The 14,826-nt window shown below is 38.6% G+C and overlaps 1 protein-coding gene across 2 annotated transcripts in view; it reads left to right on the top strand.

The window, feature by feature from the left end:
- The window catches only part of LOC105257364 (lachesin), a 139,595-nt gene that overhangs the window by 112,800 nt on the left and 11,969 nt on the right, over positions 1-14,826 (top strand). For both annotated transcript variants that reach the window (XM_025412644.1, XM_011267931.2), the window contains exons 4-6: positions 388-490; positions 12,337-12,452; positions 13,110-13,295. In XM_025412644.1, the coding sequence (XP_025268429.1) occupies positions 436-490; positions 12,337-12,452; positions 13,110-13,295 (357 nt within the window). In that variant the 5' untranslated portion in view covers positions 388-435. The remainder of the gene's footprint in view (positions 1-387; positions 491-12,336; positions 12,453-13,109; positions 13,296-14,826) is intronic.

Below are 14,826 nucleotides of genomic sequence, written 5' to 3'. Positions count from 1 at the left end.
CTCGCTGTAGAAACTGAGCGAATCGCTGAGTCAGTTTCCCACGATCGCCAAACTAGCATACTCATCACCGTACAATCATGATCAATTTGCGCAAAGTACAAAGTCAATTAAATGAGATTGGCTCTTTCTGTTGCAGCAAAATGCAATTAAGAGAAATGTTGCGATGATGATTGTTGCCTTTCCCGATAATGTGGTATTTATTTATAACATTTACTTTACAAACATAGAAATATACGCGTATTGAAATATATGAAGGCAGCTATTCAGTTTTCTTTAATTTATTAATAAATATAAATAATAATTTATATATTTTATGGATACATTTTTTGATACATGATTGTGTTGAATTTCTATCTTTGCTGAAAAATATTTTTCATATGCTTTCAGATCGCCGACTGGTGTCCCAAAGATTCATCAGAAAACTGATCGACGCTCATGGCAGCGCGGAAACTCGCAGCCCTCTTTGCCGCGGTCCTGCAATTTTGCTTATGTGAGTGAGTCTCTTTTTCTCTTCATATTTGCGCATTGAAATTTTCATAATCGATTTATCAGAATTTATCAGAAAGTTATTTGAGATGCAACAACGTCAAATGCAACATCAAATATAGGAATGTAGAGATGTCACACAAAAAATTCAAGCTTTAACTTTACAAGAAATAATAATAATTTTCACACACATTTTCATTTTTTAACGTGTGCTTACAATACATAGATCAATTATACAAATTTTGAGAAGTTAGATGAAATATCTGAAAAAGTAGGAGAATGCTATTTTTTCAATCGTATCAAACAAAAAATTTTTAATTGCGTTTATTCTTCTCGATCCGCTTGCAAAGTTAGCACGATATTTCCGGGAGATTCACGGTTCTCATAATTTGATGAAGAAACCGAGAAGCTGGAAAAAAAAGTAAAATTGATCGTCGTGACAGCGGGAACCACGTCACACTGTCATAACGACAGAAAGGACGAGATTGAAGAGTCGGGGAAAAAGAATGAATCGAAAGAGCGATCGCACAGTCTTCAACCGCATGACTTTCATGAGCAAGCCACGGAAATTCTCCCAATGTCGTACAACAATTTTCCTTTCTGCGATATTGTTTGTTCTGAGAACAACGAGTATACTAAACCGTGTGTTACATCGGAGCAGAAATAATGCTCGAATTTTTGTCGCGGAATACGATGTAAATATAAAGATGTACTTCGACACAACAGAGAGAAAGAAACAGTACCATATGTGATGTTCCGTAGAATGTTTGTGTGAATCATCGAACATTTTCATCATCTACGTTTCTCAAACGAAAGCGAAAAGTAATGGTGAATAAAATAATAATTTTCAACACTATTTAAAAAATTAGAAACTCTCTAAATTAAGATACACATAATGTTCAATGAATATAAATCTCATATCGATTTAAATTTATTTCTTAAAAATGTTATTAGACTCAAGACTTGTAATATCAGAATTGCATCGAATCGTTTTTAGTTAGCTTGCTTTTCATATTCAAGCACGCCGGCCTCGCTTTAAAAGCGCATTCTACGTGTTACGTTGTAAATCCTATGCAATTTATTTCGAGGCCCTTTTATGCGCCAGGCCCTAGGCCCTAGGCGAATAATTCGCCGCCCTGCGTCCGTGCTTTGCCCGAGTCGACCAAGTTCCGTTGTAAGCCGCGGCCGTAAGACGCAACGGATGTTGCCTCGCTCGCACGGCGAGAGGACGCCGGCCCGGCCGCGCGTTCTCGCCCGCTCTGAATCTCTTAGCCCCGGTTATATCCGCGCTGCGGTGTAGCGCGGTGCCGCAACGACTCTACGAGGACGATACATCGTCGGGGGTAGACTCGGCGCGAGGGAGTTTGTAGAATCCACTTAAATCCACCGTGATTTACTCGGGCACGCCATCCACCCCTTCTTCGTCCCTCCGTCTCTGCAGCGGGTTGCAACCGCAGCCGCAATAAGTAACCGAGCCTCGGGATTTTCGGGCCGATGGAAAACGTTACGGATTCGTCAGCTAACGATTTTCGGCAACTCTTCTTAAATAGCGCATCATATTGCTCGCTTTTTTCAGAAACTTTGATTAATTATACGTTACTTAATGGGCATTGAAAGATTTTATTCCTTATGTGTGTATGTTTGCGCTTTTATTTTTTTAAATTATTCAAACAATTGTTTTCCACGAGCGCCTTTTCCTCCGAACCCGTTGTTCTCGACAAGACATTGCTGCTAGTTTCTAAAGGGAAAGAATTATAGATAGAAATCGCAAAATTTCTTCGACCGAGTCTTTTTTAAGTTGATTATATAATAGTGTATATACGGGCAAAAACTCCGTGAGTATTATAGCGCCGACTCTTTTGTTCGTCGGGAATTAAAGAGGAGGAGCCGCTTGAAGGGATTAGACGAGACAGTAATTAATTTCGGCGCGGTACTTCTTTTTTTTTTTTTATTTTACCGGCGGTCTTATTATTGCTCCGCCCTTTTCTTTATTTCACTTCCGATACTTTGTTCCGTCCTTCGAGGGCAAAATCGTATGAAACGGTATTATAGTATTTCTTTGAATCGAGGGAATTTACGGGATTTTTATGCGGAGTGCGTTTCGGCTCTGTCTGTAAGTTTTATGTCGCACGACGATATATATATTTGTGTGTAAAAATATATCTTTATATAAATATATATATTTTTTTTTTCTTTCTTTAACACACTGGAGGAAAATAATGCGACCAACATTTTTCTATATCTATATTTCGACGAGAAGCTCGGCGCGACATCGTTACATTTTGCAGTTTTTCCCGATTTACTTTATTACCTACATTTTTTGCATATGAAAACGCTAATCAACGACATCGTACTGAAAACATGAATACATGCCACAAAACTACGGCAGACGCGACAGCGTCGCATGTTAGCAAACTCGATTACGTGTTAACATAATAATTACAAATGCGAGCATTAACGCATTCGCCTAATGGTACGATCTGTGTAGTTGCGATATTTTCATTCGTTTTTTTCCATGTGCATATCTAAAGACATTATTTTGCAGTTTCTTTCTTAATCCCAATATACTCTTGATATATTAAATTTATTTTTAAAAATAAAGTACAAAAATTGTTACATTATATTCACCAGACTTCGAATCGAAATAAAATTAAAAGATTAATATTATTTTACGATTCGATAATATTATTTTATGACTAAAATAGAAAATTGAATATATTTGCCAATATTTTCTTTTATTTTTAAATTACACATATATTGATTATTCTTATTCTAAAATGTATAAAATATATATATATATATATATATATATATATATATATATATATCAGAAATGCGTGATATCTATATTTTAACTGAGGGAGAAGCTTCAGATTATTTTGTCATAAATTTATTGAAAAAGAAACTAGATAAATCTAATTTCTTCTCGGGTATCCGTCGTTTGATGTAAAAAATGCCATCAATATTTAAATGTCATTTAGATTATATAAATTTCGCTTTTGCAGTAACATGTAAAATATATAACACACATTTTCTTTACTTATATAAGTAGAAAAAAGCAAATATCCATATTTATAACTTTTTTCCTAAATAATGTGGTATATAAATCAAGCCTGTTCTTAAATATCTTTCGAAACTTTTCAATCACGAAATCGCAACTACGCGTATCCTTGTAAATGATCGATTTTCGTTTCCCGGCAAGATTTACTAGCTCCTTGAGTTTGCAAAAATCTTTTATATCAGTTTTCGGCTTCGGTGAGGAGGTTCTTCTCAGGTCTCGTAAAAAGGGACATCGCTTCGATCCGCTCCATCTTCATCGGCGACCGATGACGCTGATGACACGCGGGAGAGAGTGCCAGCTTCCATTTTCAATATCGCGTCGACAGCCCACCTTCAGGATCCTCGTCTTCATGGCGGATCCCGCGAGTCTCGAGTGTATGTCACTGTTCGCGACGTTATCAGCGATTCGCTGGTTGCCGCATCGATTTCTATGCGGATATACCTATTGAAATGCAATAAGCTGGATCGAAGTCAAATATCTGAACCGTCGCGTCGCTAGAAAAGATACATTGTCTCGTCATTCGATTCACTCTTTTCTAGCAATCACATTATCCTATACAATTATTATTTGTCATTGAAAAATATATTTTTAATTTAAAGTATTTAAGATTTTTTCTATATTTATAATTTATTTACCATACATTTGCACAAAATATTATAAAAATATTTATAAATATTAGGAACACACAAGGATTAATAAATTATTTCCAAGTAACTCTCTCAAATAATATTTCAATGATTGATGCTTTGGTAGAAATGCGTAGCTGACTTTTATTAAAAATTTTATGCAGGATTGAATAAATTTTGTTTACATAAAAAATTTTCTGAATTTATCGATGATACGTCCACACACATTGGAGTTCAATGTGCCTGTAATTGAATTTTGCGAGACACGTAACTCTCATAAAACAGCAACGCGATAAGTTACACGCATAAACATGGAGCGTTTTGATTACGGAAGCTACAGCTGTTTCAAGTTTGCAAGTTTTTCACTCAAAAGAAGCGAAATTTAGGAGAAATAAGGAGATGAATATTTTTGCCACAGTACACAATACGCCATATCCATTCTTGCGGTTTAATTTTTATATTAAATATTTATTTTTTCAACGATAATAACATTTTTAAAAATATTTAATAGGTTATTAAAAATAGCAACATTTAATTTTTTAATATGCCCACCAAACACGCTAAGATATAAAATGTATCTTCCACGTTTCTCGTCGCGGCGACGTCGAATGCCATCGTCGAAGTTCGCAGGGGACGTATGTAATCCGTGTAATCCGTCAAGCAGGTGGACGTAACTGGCGCCGTACGATATGGGCAAAGTTTGTCGCGGACCGTCCGACACCGGCCGGCAACGGAATAATTGAAAATGTCATGACAATTGCACTGAATGCCGCTGTAACTGCTTGACTAATGCAAATGGGTATATTCAAATTCTATCAGAGAATTAATAATTCGCCTATATCGGCCAGCGGCGACGCGCAATACCAACATATCATCTTGTCAAACTTAACAACGGCGATATTATATCGTTCAGATTATTAATACCATCATCAAACTTGGGAAACATTTTCGATTCGATTGCCCGATCAGTCTTATTTGGGGTTCACTATCTTATACCTTACTTTATTTCTTTTTCTATAGCTATTTAATATTTAACATTAAATAACTTGAAAAGAATCTCGCGAAAAAGTAAAGTTTACTTGAATTCGAAAGGCGATAAACTCTTGTTATTTAATCGAAGAAGTTTAATCTGCAGAAAATTCCTTATTTTTGATTTCTTACACAAAGTTCGACGATTATCTTTTTCAACATCTTTTTCTTTGAAAAGAAATCCATTTTACGTAGATCAAAGGATTTATTATTAAAATGAAGCTTGGAGATTCTGGAATGCAACGTCGAACTCTGTGTACGCGAAGCTCGAATGCTTCCTCGTGGAGAATGTATCGGCTCACGTCACGGAGTTGCATTATTCACGTTCACACACTTGTCGGAAGATTTTAATGGGTGAAACTGTTCGAAACGCGCCGAGTATGTTACAGATATTTCGCTCTCTCCCGAATTTCGCGCGTATATTTTTTCTCGTAATTATTCGTGTATCCGGAAGCGATATGCAATAATTAAATTAAACGGACGTGAACGTCGCGTCAGCGCGAAAAGCGTCGATGCGATTTCGTGAAAAAAAAATAGAATCAACGCAGATTGAATTCTGCAATCTATTTTTGATGAACGTATATACTTTGTTTTTTTTTTTTTTTTTTTTTTATTCAAGGACTAATGACATTAGAGAAAGGACCGAGTAATAAGCGACCCGTATTTGCCTGGAGGATTAAATTAATTCTAAATAACGCACATGTGTCATATATGTTTTTCAAGTTTGTTCGCGACGCTCGAACGCGCGTTTCACGGAATAAAGAGGGAAATGAGGAAGTTAGTCAATCGAATTGCAGGCTTTATGCCGCTTTTACTACTTTAGACGAAGCGTAGCGTCGAATAGTATGTCGCACGGGCAATATAACATAGGCAGAGGAAAAGTTTTCTTCCTTATACCGCTGGCGACGCGAAGCGACAACGAAACTTGCATCTTCGCGACGCCCGAAGGCGGTACACGAGGAATTCATTTGGCATTCAGGACAAGAAATGTCGGAGATAGCCGTTGAAAGCTGCGGATGCGTGGTGAAATAAACGACTGTCCGAACACATTTAAGCAAATGCGTTTTCTTGCCGTAACGTGAGAAGTTGATTCCTTTCGTTGCTTCAACGACATTGCGAATCGTCTCGCTGAATTCTCCTTCGCAAAGAGAATGACGAAGTTAACCAACCGTTTTTACTTTGGGATCTTTTTCATGAGATTGTGAAACCGCGTGTAAGATTGCCCATAATTTCGCATAACAGATATCACGAGGAAATAATAATGTATCTCGTGTAGATGTAAAAGATATGAAATGGAATATATGAAATTACGACGGAAGAAGCTAATGGATATCTCTAATGGAAAAGCATAAAATGAAATAGAATTTATTGAGGTTAGTAAAAAAAATTCATCAGTCATTGATTGGCTCAATTGACGCGATTATTTGAGTGGAATAAAATTGCAATGAATACCACGTGAAACTGAAACAGATGAATTTTCATAAAAGAATTGAAAGTATGCATTTTTATAAAAGAATCAAAAGTTCATTCATAATTTAACCAAAGAATAAAAGAATAATAAATATTGATAATTAAAATATTGTAGTAATTGATGACCTGTTTCCATTAAATCTGCTATCTCTTTACGGAGAAAAAATCTGAAATTAAAACTGTGGTCGCGGAGAGATTCTAAGAATGCTCTTGCAATTGAAGAAATGAAAGCGACCCAATTAATACAAACAGCACCGAATTAAGGGGGTTTAAATACAATTGCTGTGTTTAGTATCTTTAAATGCAACACGCCGGCGTCGCGAACATTTTCTCGGGAAATGTGTATTGGAAAAATAACGACGAATCCGCGAAAAGAGATGGAGGTAAACGCGAAAGAAAGACAAAAAATACAAAGGTGAATTGGAGAGACGAGGGAAGAGCCATCGCAGAGTCGCAGCCGTGCTCTCGCGACAGATTATGTTAACGAGACAATCCCTATGGTATGCCAGAGAAGCGCATAGCCCACTCTTCTATTTTTCCTGTTCATTCGGCAAAAGATTCCGCCGCCGCCTGCTCTCTCTCCGAATCGAAGAGGCAACAACAGGCGTACCCTGGCAAACAGAAGTTTGGCGCGGTGGTGGAAAAAAAAGAGATTAGCAGGTGCGAAACCTCTATCTCGTGCGCGAAAAAGTGGAAAAATGGAAACACCGCAGGATATTTCAGAGAAAGTATTTTGGAAAAAGTGACTTCCCGACCGAGGACTCAGTAACGAGTAACAAATTGGGAAGGAATCTTTTCAAAATGGCAATAAAATGAAGCTTAAAGCTTTAGCAATCCCCTCGATATCTTCCAATTATAAAGATTATTGATGTTACACCCTGTCTTTTATTCCTCTCTCTTCTTTTTATACAGCGACATTTGCGACGTGCCTCGAGCTCCTATTAAATATTCGATCTCTTCGAAGAGGGAGTCGCTTTCTCCGTATCAATCTACAGCGTATTTTCGTCGAGCGTTCGGTAATCGTGTGGCTGCCCTTAATTGTGCAATTATGCACGCTCCCTTTTTCACGGCACGACGATGTATCTATAGCGACGCACAGCACGAGGGAAATTCGCGGTATTACTGGGAGCAGTTTGCGTCTCGGGTCTCTCTAACTTCTATCTACCTACGAATTCTCCATTTAAGCCAAAATCAATAGGCACGTGCTCCGATCTGATAAGTATCCCGAAGAGAGGGAGAGAGAATTTTATATATATATATATCTGTCATTCAGGAGCATCCTCTTGTTTCGCACACATTTATTCGCGTCGCGCATTTAAATATATTTGCATATATATATCTGCATGTGCATATATAAATTATCTTTGTTTCTCTCATACAAACATAATTCGTTCACTGATGCGATTTTTATCATTTGAAACTTTGCAAACTAACTCCAATAGATAGTATTATTTTTTTATTACTATTTTTTCCTCAATTCCCGACTTATGACGAAAAAAAAGCGAGGATGAAAAATAATGCGAAATATACAAATACATATTAAAATATGTACAGGTATACGCGAGGGTAGTTTACAATCCCCATTTTAAATTACTTCGCACTGCGACACAGCGTTTTCCAAGTTTACACACGGTCACGTGCCATCTCGTTCCATTTAAACGCGGGCTTTGCCGTGTTTCGTTTAACTCCTTCCTCCTACAAGCATCCCGCTGCCGTTTTTACGCCACCTATTTCTCGTACGGCCGTAAATCCTTCGTTACCGGAACTTTTTAACGAAACTGTAATCCCTTCGGCGTTCTGTGTTTGCCGAAAAGATTCCGTCGTCGGCGCGCGACACGTGATGTAACTTCCGTCTCCCCGCGTGTCTTATGCATGTCCTGTCTTATGCAATTCCCGGCGGTGAAACACGCGTACACGGACGAACGCGCTTCCTCTGCCGTGCAAGAATTTGTGGAATTTTTCGAGTTAGCTCGCCGGGCTGTCGCGATCTGAAAATCTGGAACACTTTGGCAAAAACAAAAAAGTCGGACGTTTAATCCTGGCGGAAATACGGAGTAATTCCCCTGTCTTTCTCTCTTGCCTCGAACAGTCGCTCTCTCCTGCTCGATTGTTCTTTCGTCCCTTCTTTTTTGAATTAAAACAAAACTTTTGTCCAATTACATTATGCACAAGGCATCTCAGTTTTATCACAAATCACTCTTTATTCATAGTCATACTCGAGAGGACTGAATTAGGAGGAACGAGAATTGTTTCAATATCGATATTATTCAAATATGTACATTGTAAAATACTTTATTTTGAAACTAGTTTCTAGTAAATGGACTTAATTTTTTGAAAGAGCCACGTCAAATGTTTAAAGTTGAATTCTATCAGAGTTTTTAGTTAAATTTTTGCGATCTGAATCAGAATTGAAAATTTAACGAACGCGAGATAGGACGATTTCGCGGTTTGAACGGCGGCTCTTCATCAATTTCCGGCTTTCAATGTTCTTGATTCATTTCCGTTTACGCGGGAGTATGCGTATCGTGATAATTTTGCTATCGCAAGCGCAAATGTTACCTTGATGACATCGGCTCATTGTCGCAACTCACGCTAATAGTCGCTTTTGCCTCAGGCACGTCTGCCTATTAGCATACGCATTCGAGCGTGTCACGTTTCTTGCTGTTCCCAAACCCCATCTTTGTTCGCTGAATTTCACATGGAATGGAACCTCGTAAAGTGCTTCCCTCTTATTCTTGATAACTCATCTTCTTAGCAAACCATGAGCGTTGTTTTATTAACCGTCAGATTTTCCAAGATGTTTAATCAGGAAGCAAAAAAATCACTCCTATTTTCGGAAGAATGAAATCTTCTTCACTAAAATAAACTAAAATACCAAAGTTCCTATACTGCATTTCTAACATATATTGGAATTTGAACGTCGGATTGATACGGCGCCGAAGACGATTACGAAATAGTCTTTAGATACGTGTGCAACATAGCGATAGAGAGATTTTCATGCCGCAAGAATGCTTTCTAGAACTGATGATTATTTCGATCCAGGAATATTCCGCTATCGCGCGAGAACGAGAGACCGTCGGGAACACATTTTAAATTCGCGATTTCAACGATACAGAATTTCTTTCAAGGCGTGGAGGAGAAAGGCCAAGCGAAATCCAAACTCTTTGGATCGGCGGACGGCTCCGTGGCTGCCATTGTGCGGGTGGCTTACCGTCGTTTTCCCGGATAAAGTGGGTATCACCGGATACTGCTCAACCCGAGTCTATCGTCGGAGCCGTCCTACGGCTTTCGAGAATCTCGCTCGGTCCCTTAAATTAGACGCGGAGAAACGACGCTCGGTGACTTTTATAATCGTTTTTAATACTATTCGCCGAGAGTTGCCTTCAGATTCTGCATAACTGTTTTATTAGCGCTTGTTGGAAGCCGCTTATTGCGCGACAGAAACGCCTGACAGTCTTATTGGCTTTTAGCGTCGGCCGTAACGACGTCAGACTCGCAGAGACGGATTTACAAACTCTTTTTATCTTCGCTTTACGTACATTTGTCGAGAATAATTGAATAAGTTATATGAGGTTTGTGATACATTCATAAATATATATATATATATATATATATATATATATATCTAGATTATATATTTCTATATATTTTGATGTAATAATATAAACGAAAATTATAGCTGGCTCGATGAACTTGCACAATGCATCTGCCGAGAAAGAATTTCATGTCCGCCAGCGATATTGAGAATCGAGACTATGTATTTTTATACGAAGATCCCTCGCGGCACAATTTTGCCTTACGTTGGCGTAAACGGAACGATGTGAAACGGGAGAAAAAAAAAGAAACGAAATTGATTCCAGCGTAGCATCATGGCGATCTTAATTTCCTGGACGGTTGGTGCGTGATAATTTCGATGAAAAATTCCATCCTGCGCGCGGTGTAATTAACGAAGAGATGGCAGACCGCGCGAGCGCGTTTGTAGTCCTGCCTGCTCACGAAAGGACCTAATTAATTAGATATCCTTGCGACAAATTGCTAGAATTACACTTCACTGATTACAATTAGACTCGGAATGAAATTCCGGCGCAATAAAAGCTGGAACATACTATGCCTGCGTTATATGTTCCCTCTTTCCCTCTCTCTCTCTCTCTCTTTCTCTCTTTTTTTTCTCTTTGCATTCATGCGTATTCACGGTGCACGTGAATACACGCACACTTTTCGCCGCTCGCAAGATTTTATGAAAAATTAAGCATAGTATTAGAATTCTCCTTCATTAGGCAAGAAGAGGGAGAAAAAGAGAACATTGCCGAGGAAAAATAGAGTGGATATGCAATTGTACGAGCACATTTTTTGCTATTGAATAAAAATTTCTATTATTGCATTCTTTAAGATTAATATATCAGAATATTATATATTAGATGGAAAAGAAGAAAAGAAGCAATTTAATTTAAAAAATCACAAAGAGTAATAAAAGAATGTAATAGCTTGGAAACAGCAACGCGTAACTGGAAAAATGGCTGCGCAACAATAAAAGCAACGGTTCGTACGAGGATATATTTCACTGAATGTGCGATACCTAATCAATTATTCTCTCATCCGATTGTTACTTTTAATAAGTTTACAATGCTTTTTTTTCCGGGAGATTTTCGCAATCTTCTTTCCCCTAAAGCGAAAATTAAATTTAGTTAATAAAATGGCCGGGCAGGGTCGGATGGGAGAAAGAGAGCGGAATGAAAGCGTGGAGAAGCGAGGGAAGAGATTGAAGGTACAACGAAGCCAGCAGCGAGGGTAGAAACGGCCCGATGAGGGTAGTCGTAAAACCGACCCATGAAAACCGGGATCCGGCGTCCGGATTACGACTGCGAGATTCAAGAATTTTTCCATTTATCGCCCTTCTTGCATGAACGCATACAAGAATTCGATACGAGAATATGGGTGGCTCTCTCTTTGCTCTTTTAGACCGGCGGAAGAGAAAACCCGGTTGGATGCGGCCGGGCGAGGGTGGGAAAGGGGAGGGGCGGGGAGGGAAGGAGGGTTTGTTTCCCCATCCTCGACCTACGCCTTGAATATCTAATCGGCGGCGTGCTGCTCGCTCATGCATACACCTCGAATCGGCGGCGAATCACGGCGATGCATTCCGCGAGACACTCCGCTCGTCAGAGATGCCGCGCATTCGTTCTTTCCTTCTCTCTTTTTTTTTTTTTTTTCGAATGTTCGCGGTGCATCGCATTTTTCAAAGCGCGCGATGCGATCGCCTCGTCGTAATATCCGGCGAAATTGAAAAGGATGGAACGTAACACAACGCAAAATGCGTCGTTTTGTTTGTCGTTTATTGTGTTCGATGCGGAGAGTTGAAACTCGCAAATTGATTGCAAGTGCACAGTAAATCTTTTTTTCGAATGTTTCGCTGTTGCCGGTTTCATTGTGCGTTATAGCGTTAGGTCCTAGATATTTTTTTATCTGTTCTTTTTTGATTTATTTTTTTTGCTCCGAGTTGGCCCGAAAGAGCTCGGCTTATGTTGTGAGTTCATTGAAAATACTTTTTATTAAAATGTATCGTACTTCGTGATGCGTTTGTCTTCGCTAATCATTTTATGCAAGTGATAAAGGAAAAAGAATGACACGCACAAACTAAAAATAATTAAGCATATCACATTGTTTTAGGTCAAATCACCCCGGAAGTTTTGCCCGAGTTCTTAGCTCCTTTGGAAAATCACACCGTGATACAAGGTCGTGACGTCTTCTTCACCTGCGTCGTTAATCATCTGCAATCGTACAAGGTATAATTTCCTTCTTCAAATAATTCTTGTTTTTATAGTAAAAAAAATGTGAAAAATCGCTCGCATGCAGCATGAATATTAAGAAAATTGTCTGTTAAAACTTATATATCGAGACTGATGTGTAAGAAATGCAGCTCTCTCGGATTTCTTTCCAATTATATAACACATTTTTATAATAAATGACACAATTTTCACGCGAAAGATGCTACCATGTACATTTGCCGGAACAAGATGAGAAAATTATACTTGTTAACGCGACACAATGTGTACTTCTTCGAGTTATACGCTGTTTTGCTCGGATAAACTCATATTTTTTCTCGAGTCTGACTTATCCTGTTTATACTACTGGAAACGTCGATACGAATTTATTACATGTCAGAGAATTTTATGTCGTATCTTAAACATAAATGTACGCATCAATTTTAATTAAAGTTAAATTTGCCATTTTTGCTTTTCTTTAATTATTTTTTATTGTGTGAATTTTAATACTAAATGTATCAAGTTTAATTTAGTTAATTTTCTACATTGATAATAAATTAAAACGGCTGAATAAAATATATTCTAATAAGATCCTCGATTCATATTTCAATTAAGTATCGAATTTTCTTTTATCCCGAGAAATAACACTCGTATCTCTGGTATATCTCTATTGTACAGATAGCCTGGATAAAATCCGATTCCCGAGCGATACTGGCGATACACACACACTTGGTGGCACACAATAATCGATTATCCGTGACGCACAACGGACACAACACGTGGAAACTGCACGTGTCGAATGTCCAGAAGAACGATTCCGGTACTTACATGTGTCAAATCAACACCGATCCCATGCGCAGTCAGGTGAGCGTTCTCTCATACATTAATTAGATTTATTATTTAAACTCTCGACTCTCTCTCTCGATTTAAAGATTGCAAAACATAGCGTTGTCGAATAACGCAATTAAGTAGCATACGATCTTTTTTCGCAAATGCATGTTTCTGCACATCTTCGTATTTACCTATATAAGTCCCCCTCTTCTTTTTCTCTAATTTTTTAACGATACCCGGGCGCCCGCATTTTTCGAAATACCGCAAACGCAGGCTTCAAACGATATTATCCGGTACAATGGAACGCGCTGCGACGCGCATCCGTAATAACAACGTATCTCTGTTAAATTAATTTCCATTTACCTTCCATCCAACGCTTTATTTTTCGACGGCGTTTCCGCGCCGGAATTGCGCGCACGGCGGCCGTTACACGCGCGGCTTTATCGATTCCCATCGACAGAGCGTGGCGACCGTAATTCGATTAAAAAGATCGAGGTTTCGTAAAATTTCGCCAGATCTGTCCGCGGATACGAAGGAATTTTTAAAATTCCATACACAAGCCTGGCCATAACTTTTTAACGCGCTCTTTTTCTTTATCCCCGACCATTATTTCGCGGTGTAATATCGATTGTAGTATCGGTCTACAGCCGCAGCTACGTTTCGAGAGTCGACGTATAAAAGGGAACTACTTAATTTTAATCGAAGTAGAAAATTTTCCAATTAAAATTAAGACACGCCTCATTCTTATAATTGTTAGATTTCGTTTTATTTTTTAGTTTTACTGGGTTTTATTTTATTATTTCTCGGGCGTGCATCGAGATTTTTAAAAAATCTCTTCCCTCTAACAAAATATCAAACTATCACAAGCGTATCACTGTAACATAGTATTCCTAAAAGCTCTCTGACTTTTTAAAATTTAATTATAAATAAATATATTTCGCGGAAAGCTTGGAAAATAGAAATATATGGTTATTCGCATATTATTTTAAGTGATAATTTCTATTCGTACGTATATTACTTCAGTATTATTTGTACAATTTTATCAACAGTCGGGTCAGTTTAATGATAAGCGTACAATATTGACATTGCATGCAATTCCAATCCCAGTGGAATAACATCGTCGCGACAAGACGTCGCGTCGGGCAACTTTAATTATGCAGATTTTCGGCAAAGCTCGGGCTACACGCGCGTACGAGAAAGCGCACGGGAAATTATTGCCGGCGACGGTGGTGCGGCAGGTGCACACGTCGTACGGCTTCGAACGACTGTTTCCCCGAGACGAGGAAGATCTCGGCTTTGCCGCTCCGTTGCTAGACCTCTCGGCCGCTCGAAATATCCCTTCGTGCCTTAAATCCCGAGCCCCGTGTGTTGTACCGTCTCGCAGTCGGCCGATACGGGATTATTTATCGGTCTTACTTATACCGCGGTTTTATCCGCACGAGATGCGCGTCCTTTAAATTGCTTCCGGCCAGTTGCTATATTCTTTTGTAGACTAACGCTCGAAGTCTGCGAGAAAGTACGAGGATGCAATTTGAAAGAAGAAAGATTTTTGTCACTTAAAATG

This window comes from Camponotus floridanus, unplaced genomic scaffold, assembly GCF_003227725.1.
Source record: "Camponotus floridanus strain SB8 unplaced genomic scaffold, Cflo_v7.5 scaffold54, whole genome shotgun sequence".
Lineage (NCBI taxonomy): Eukaryota > Metazoa > Arthropoda > Insecta > Hymenoptera > Formicidae > Camponotus > Camponotus floridanus.
This window is presented reverse-complemented; position numbering and strand designations above follow the sequence as displayed.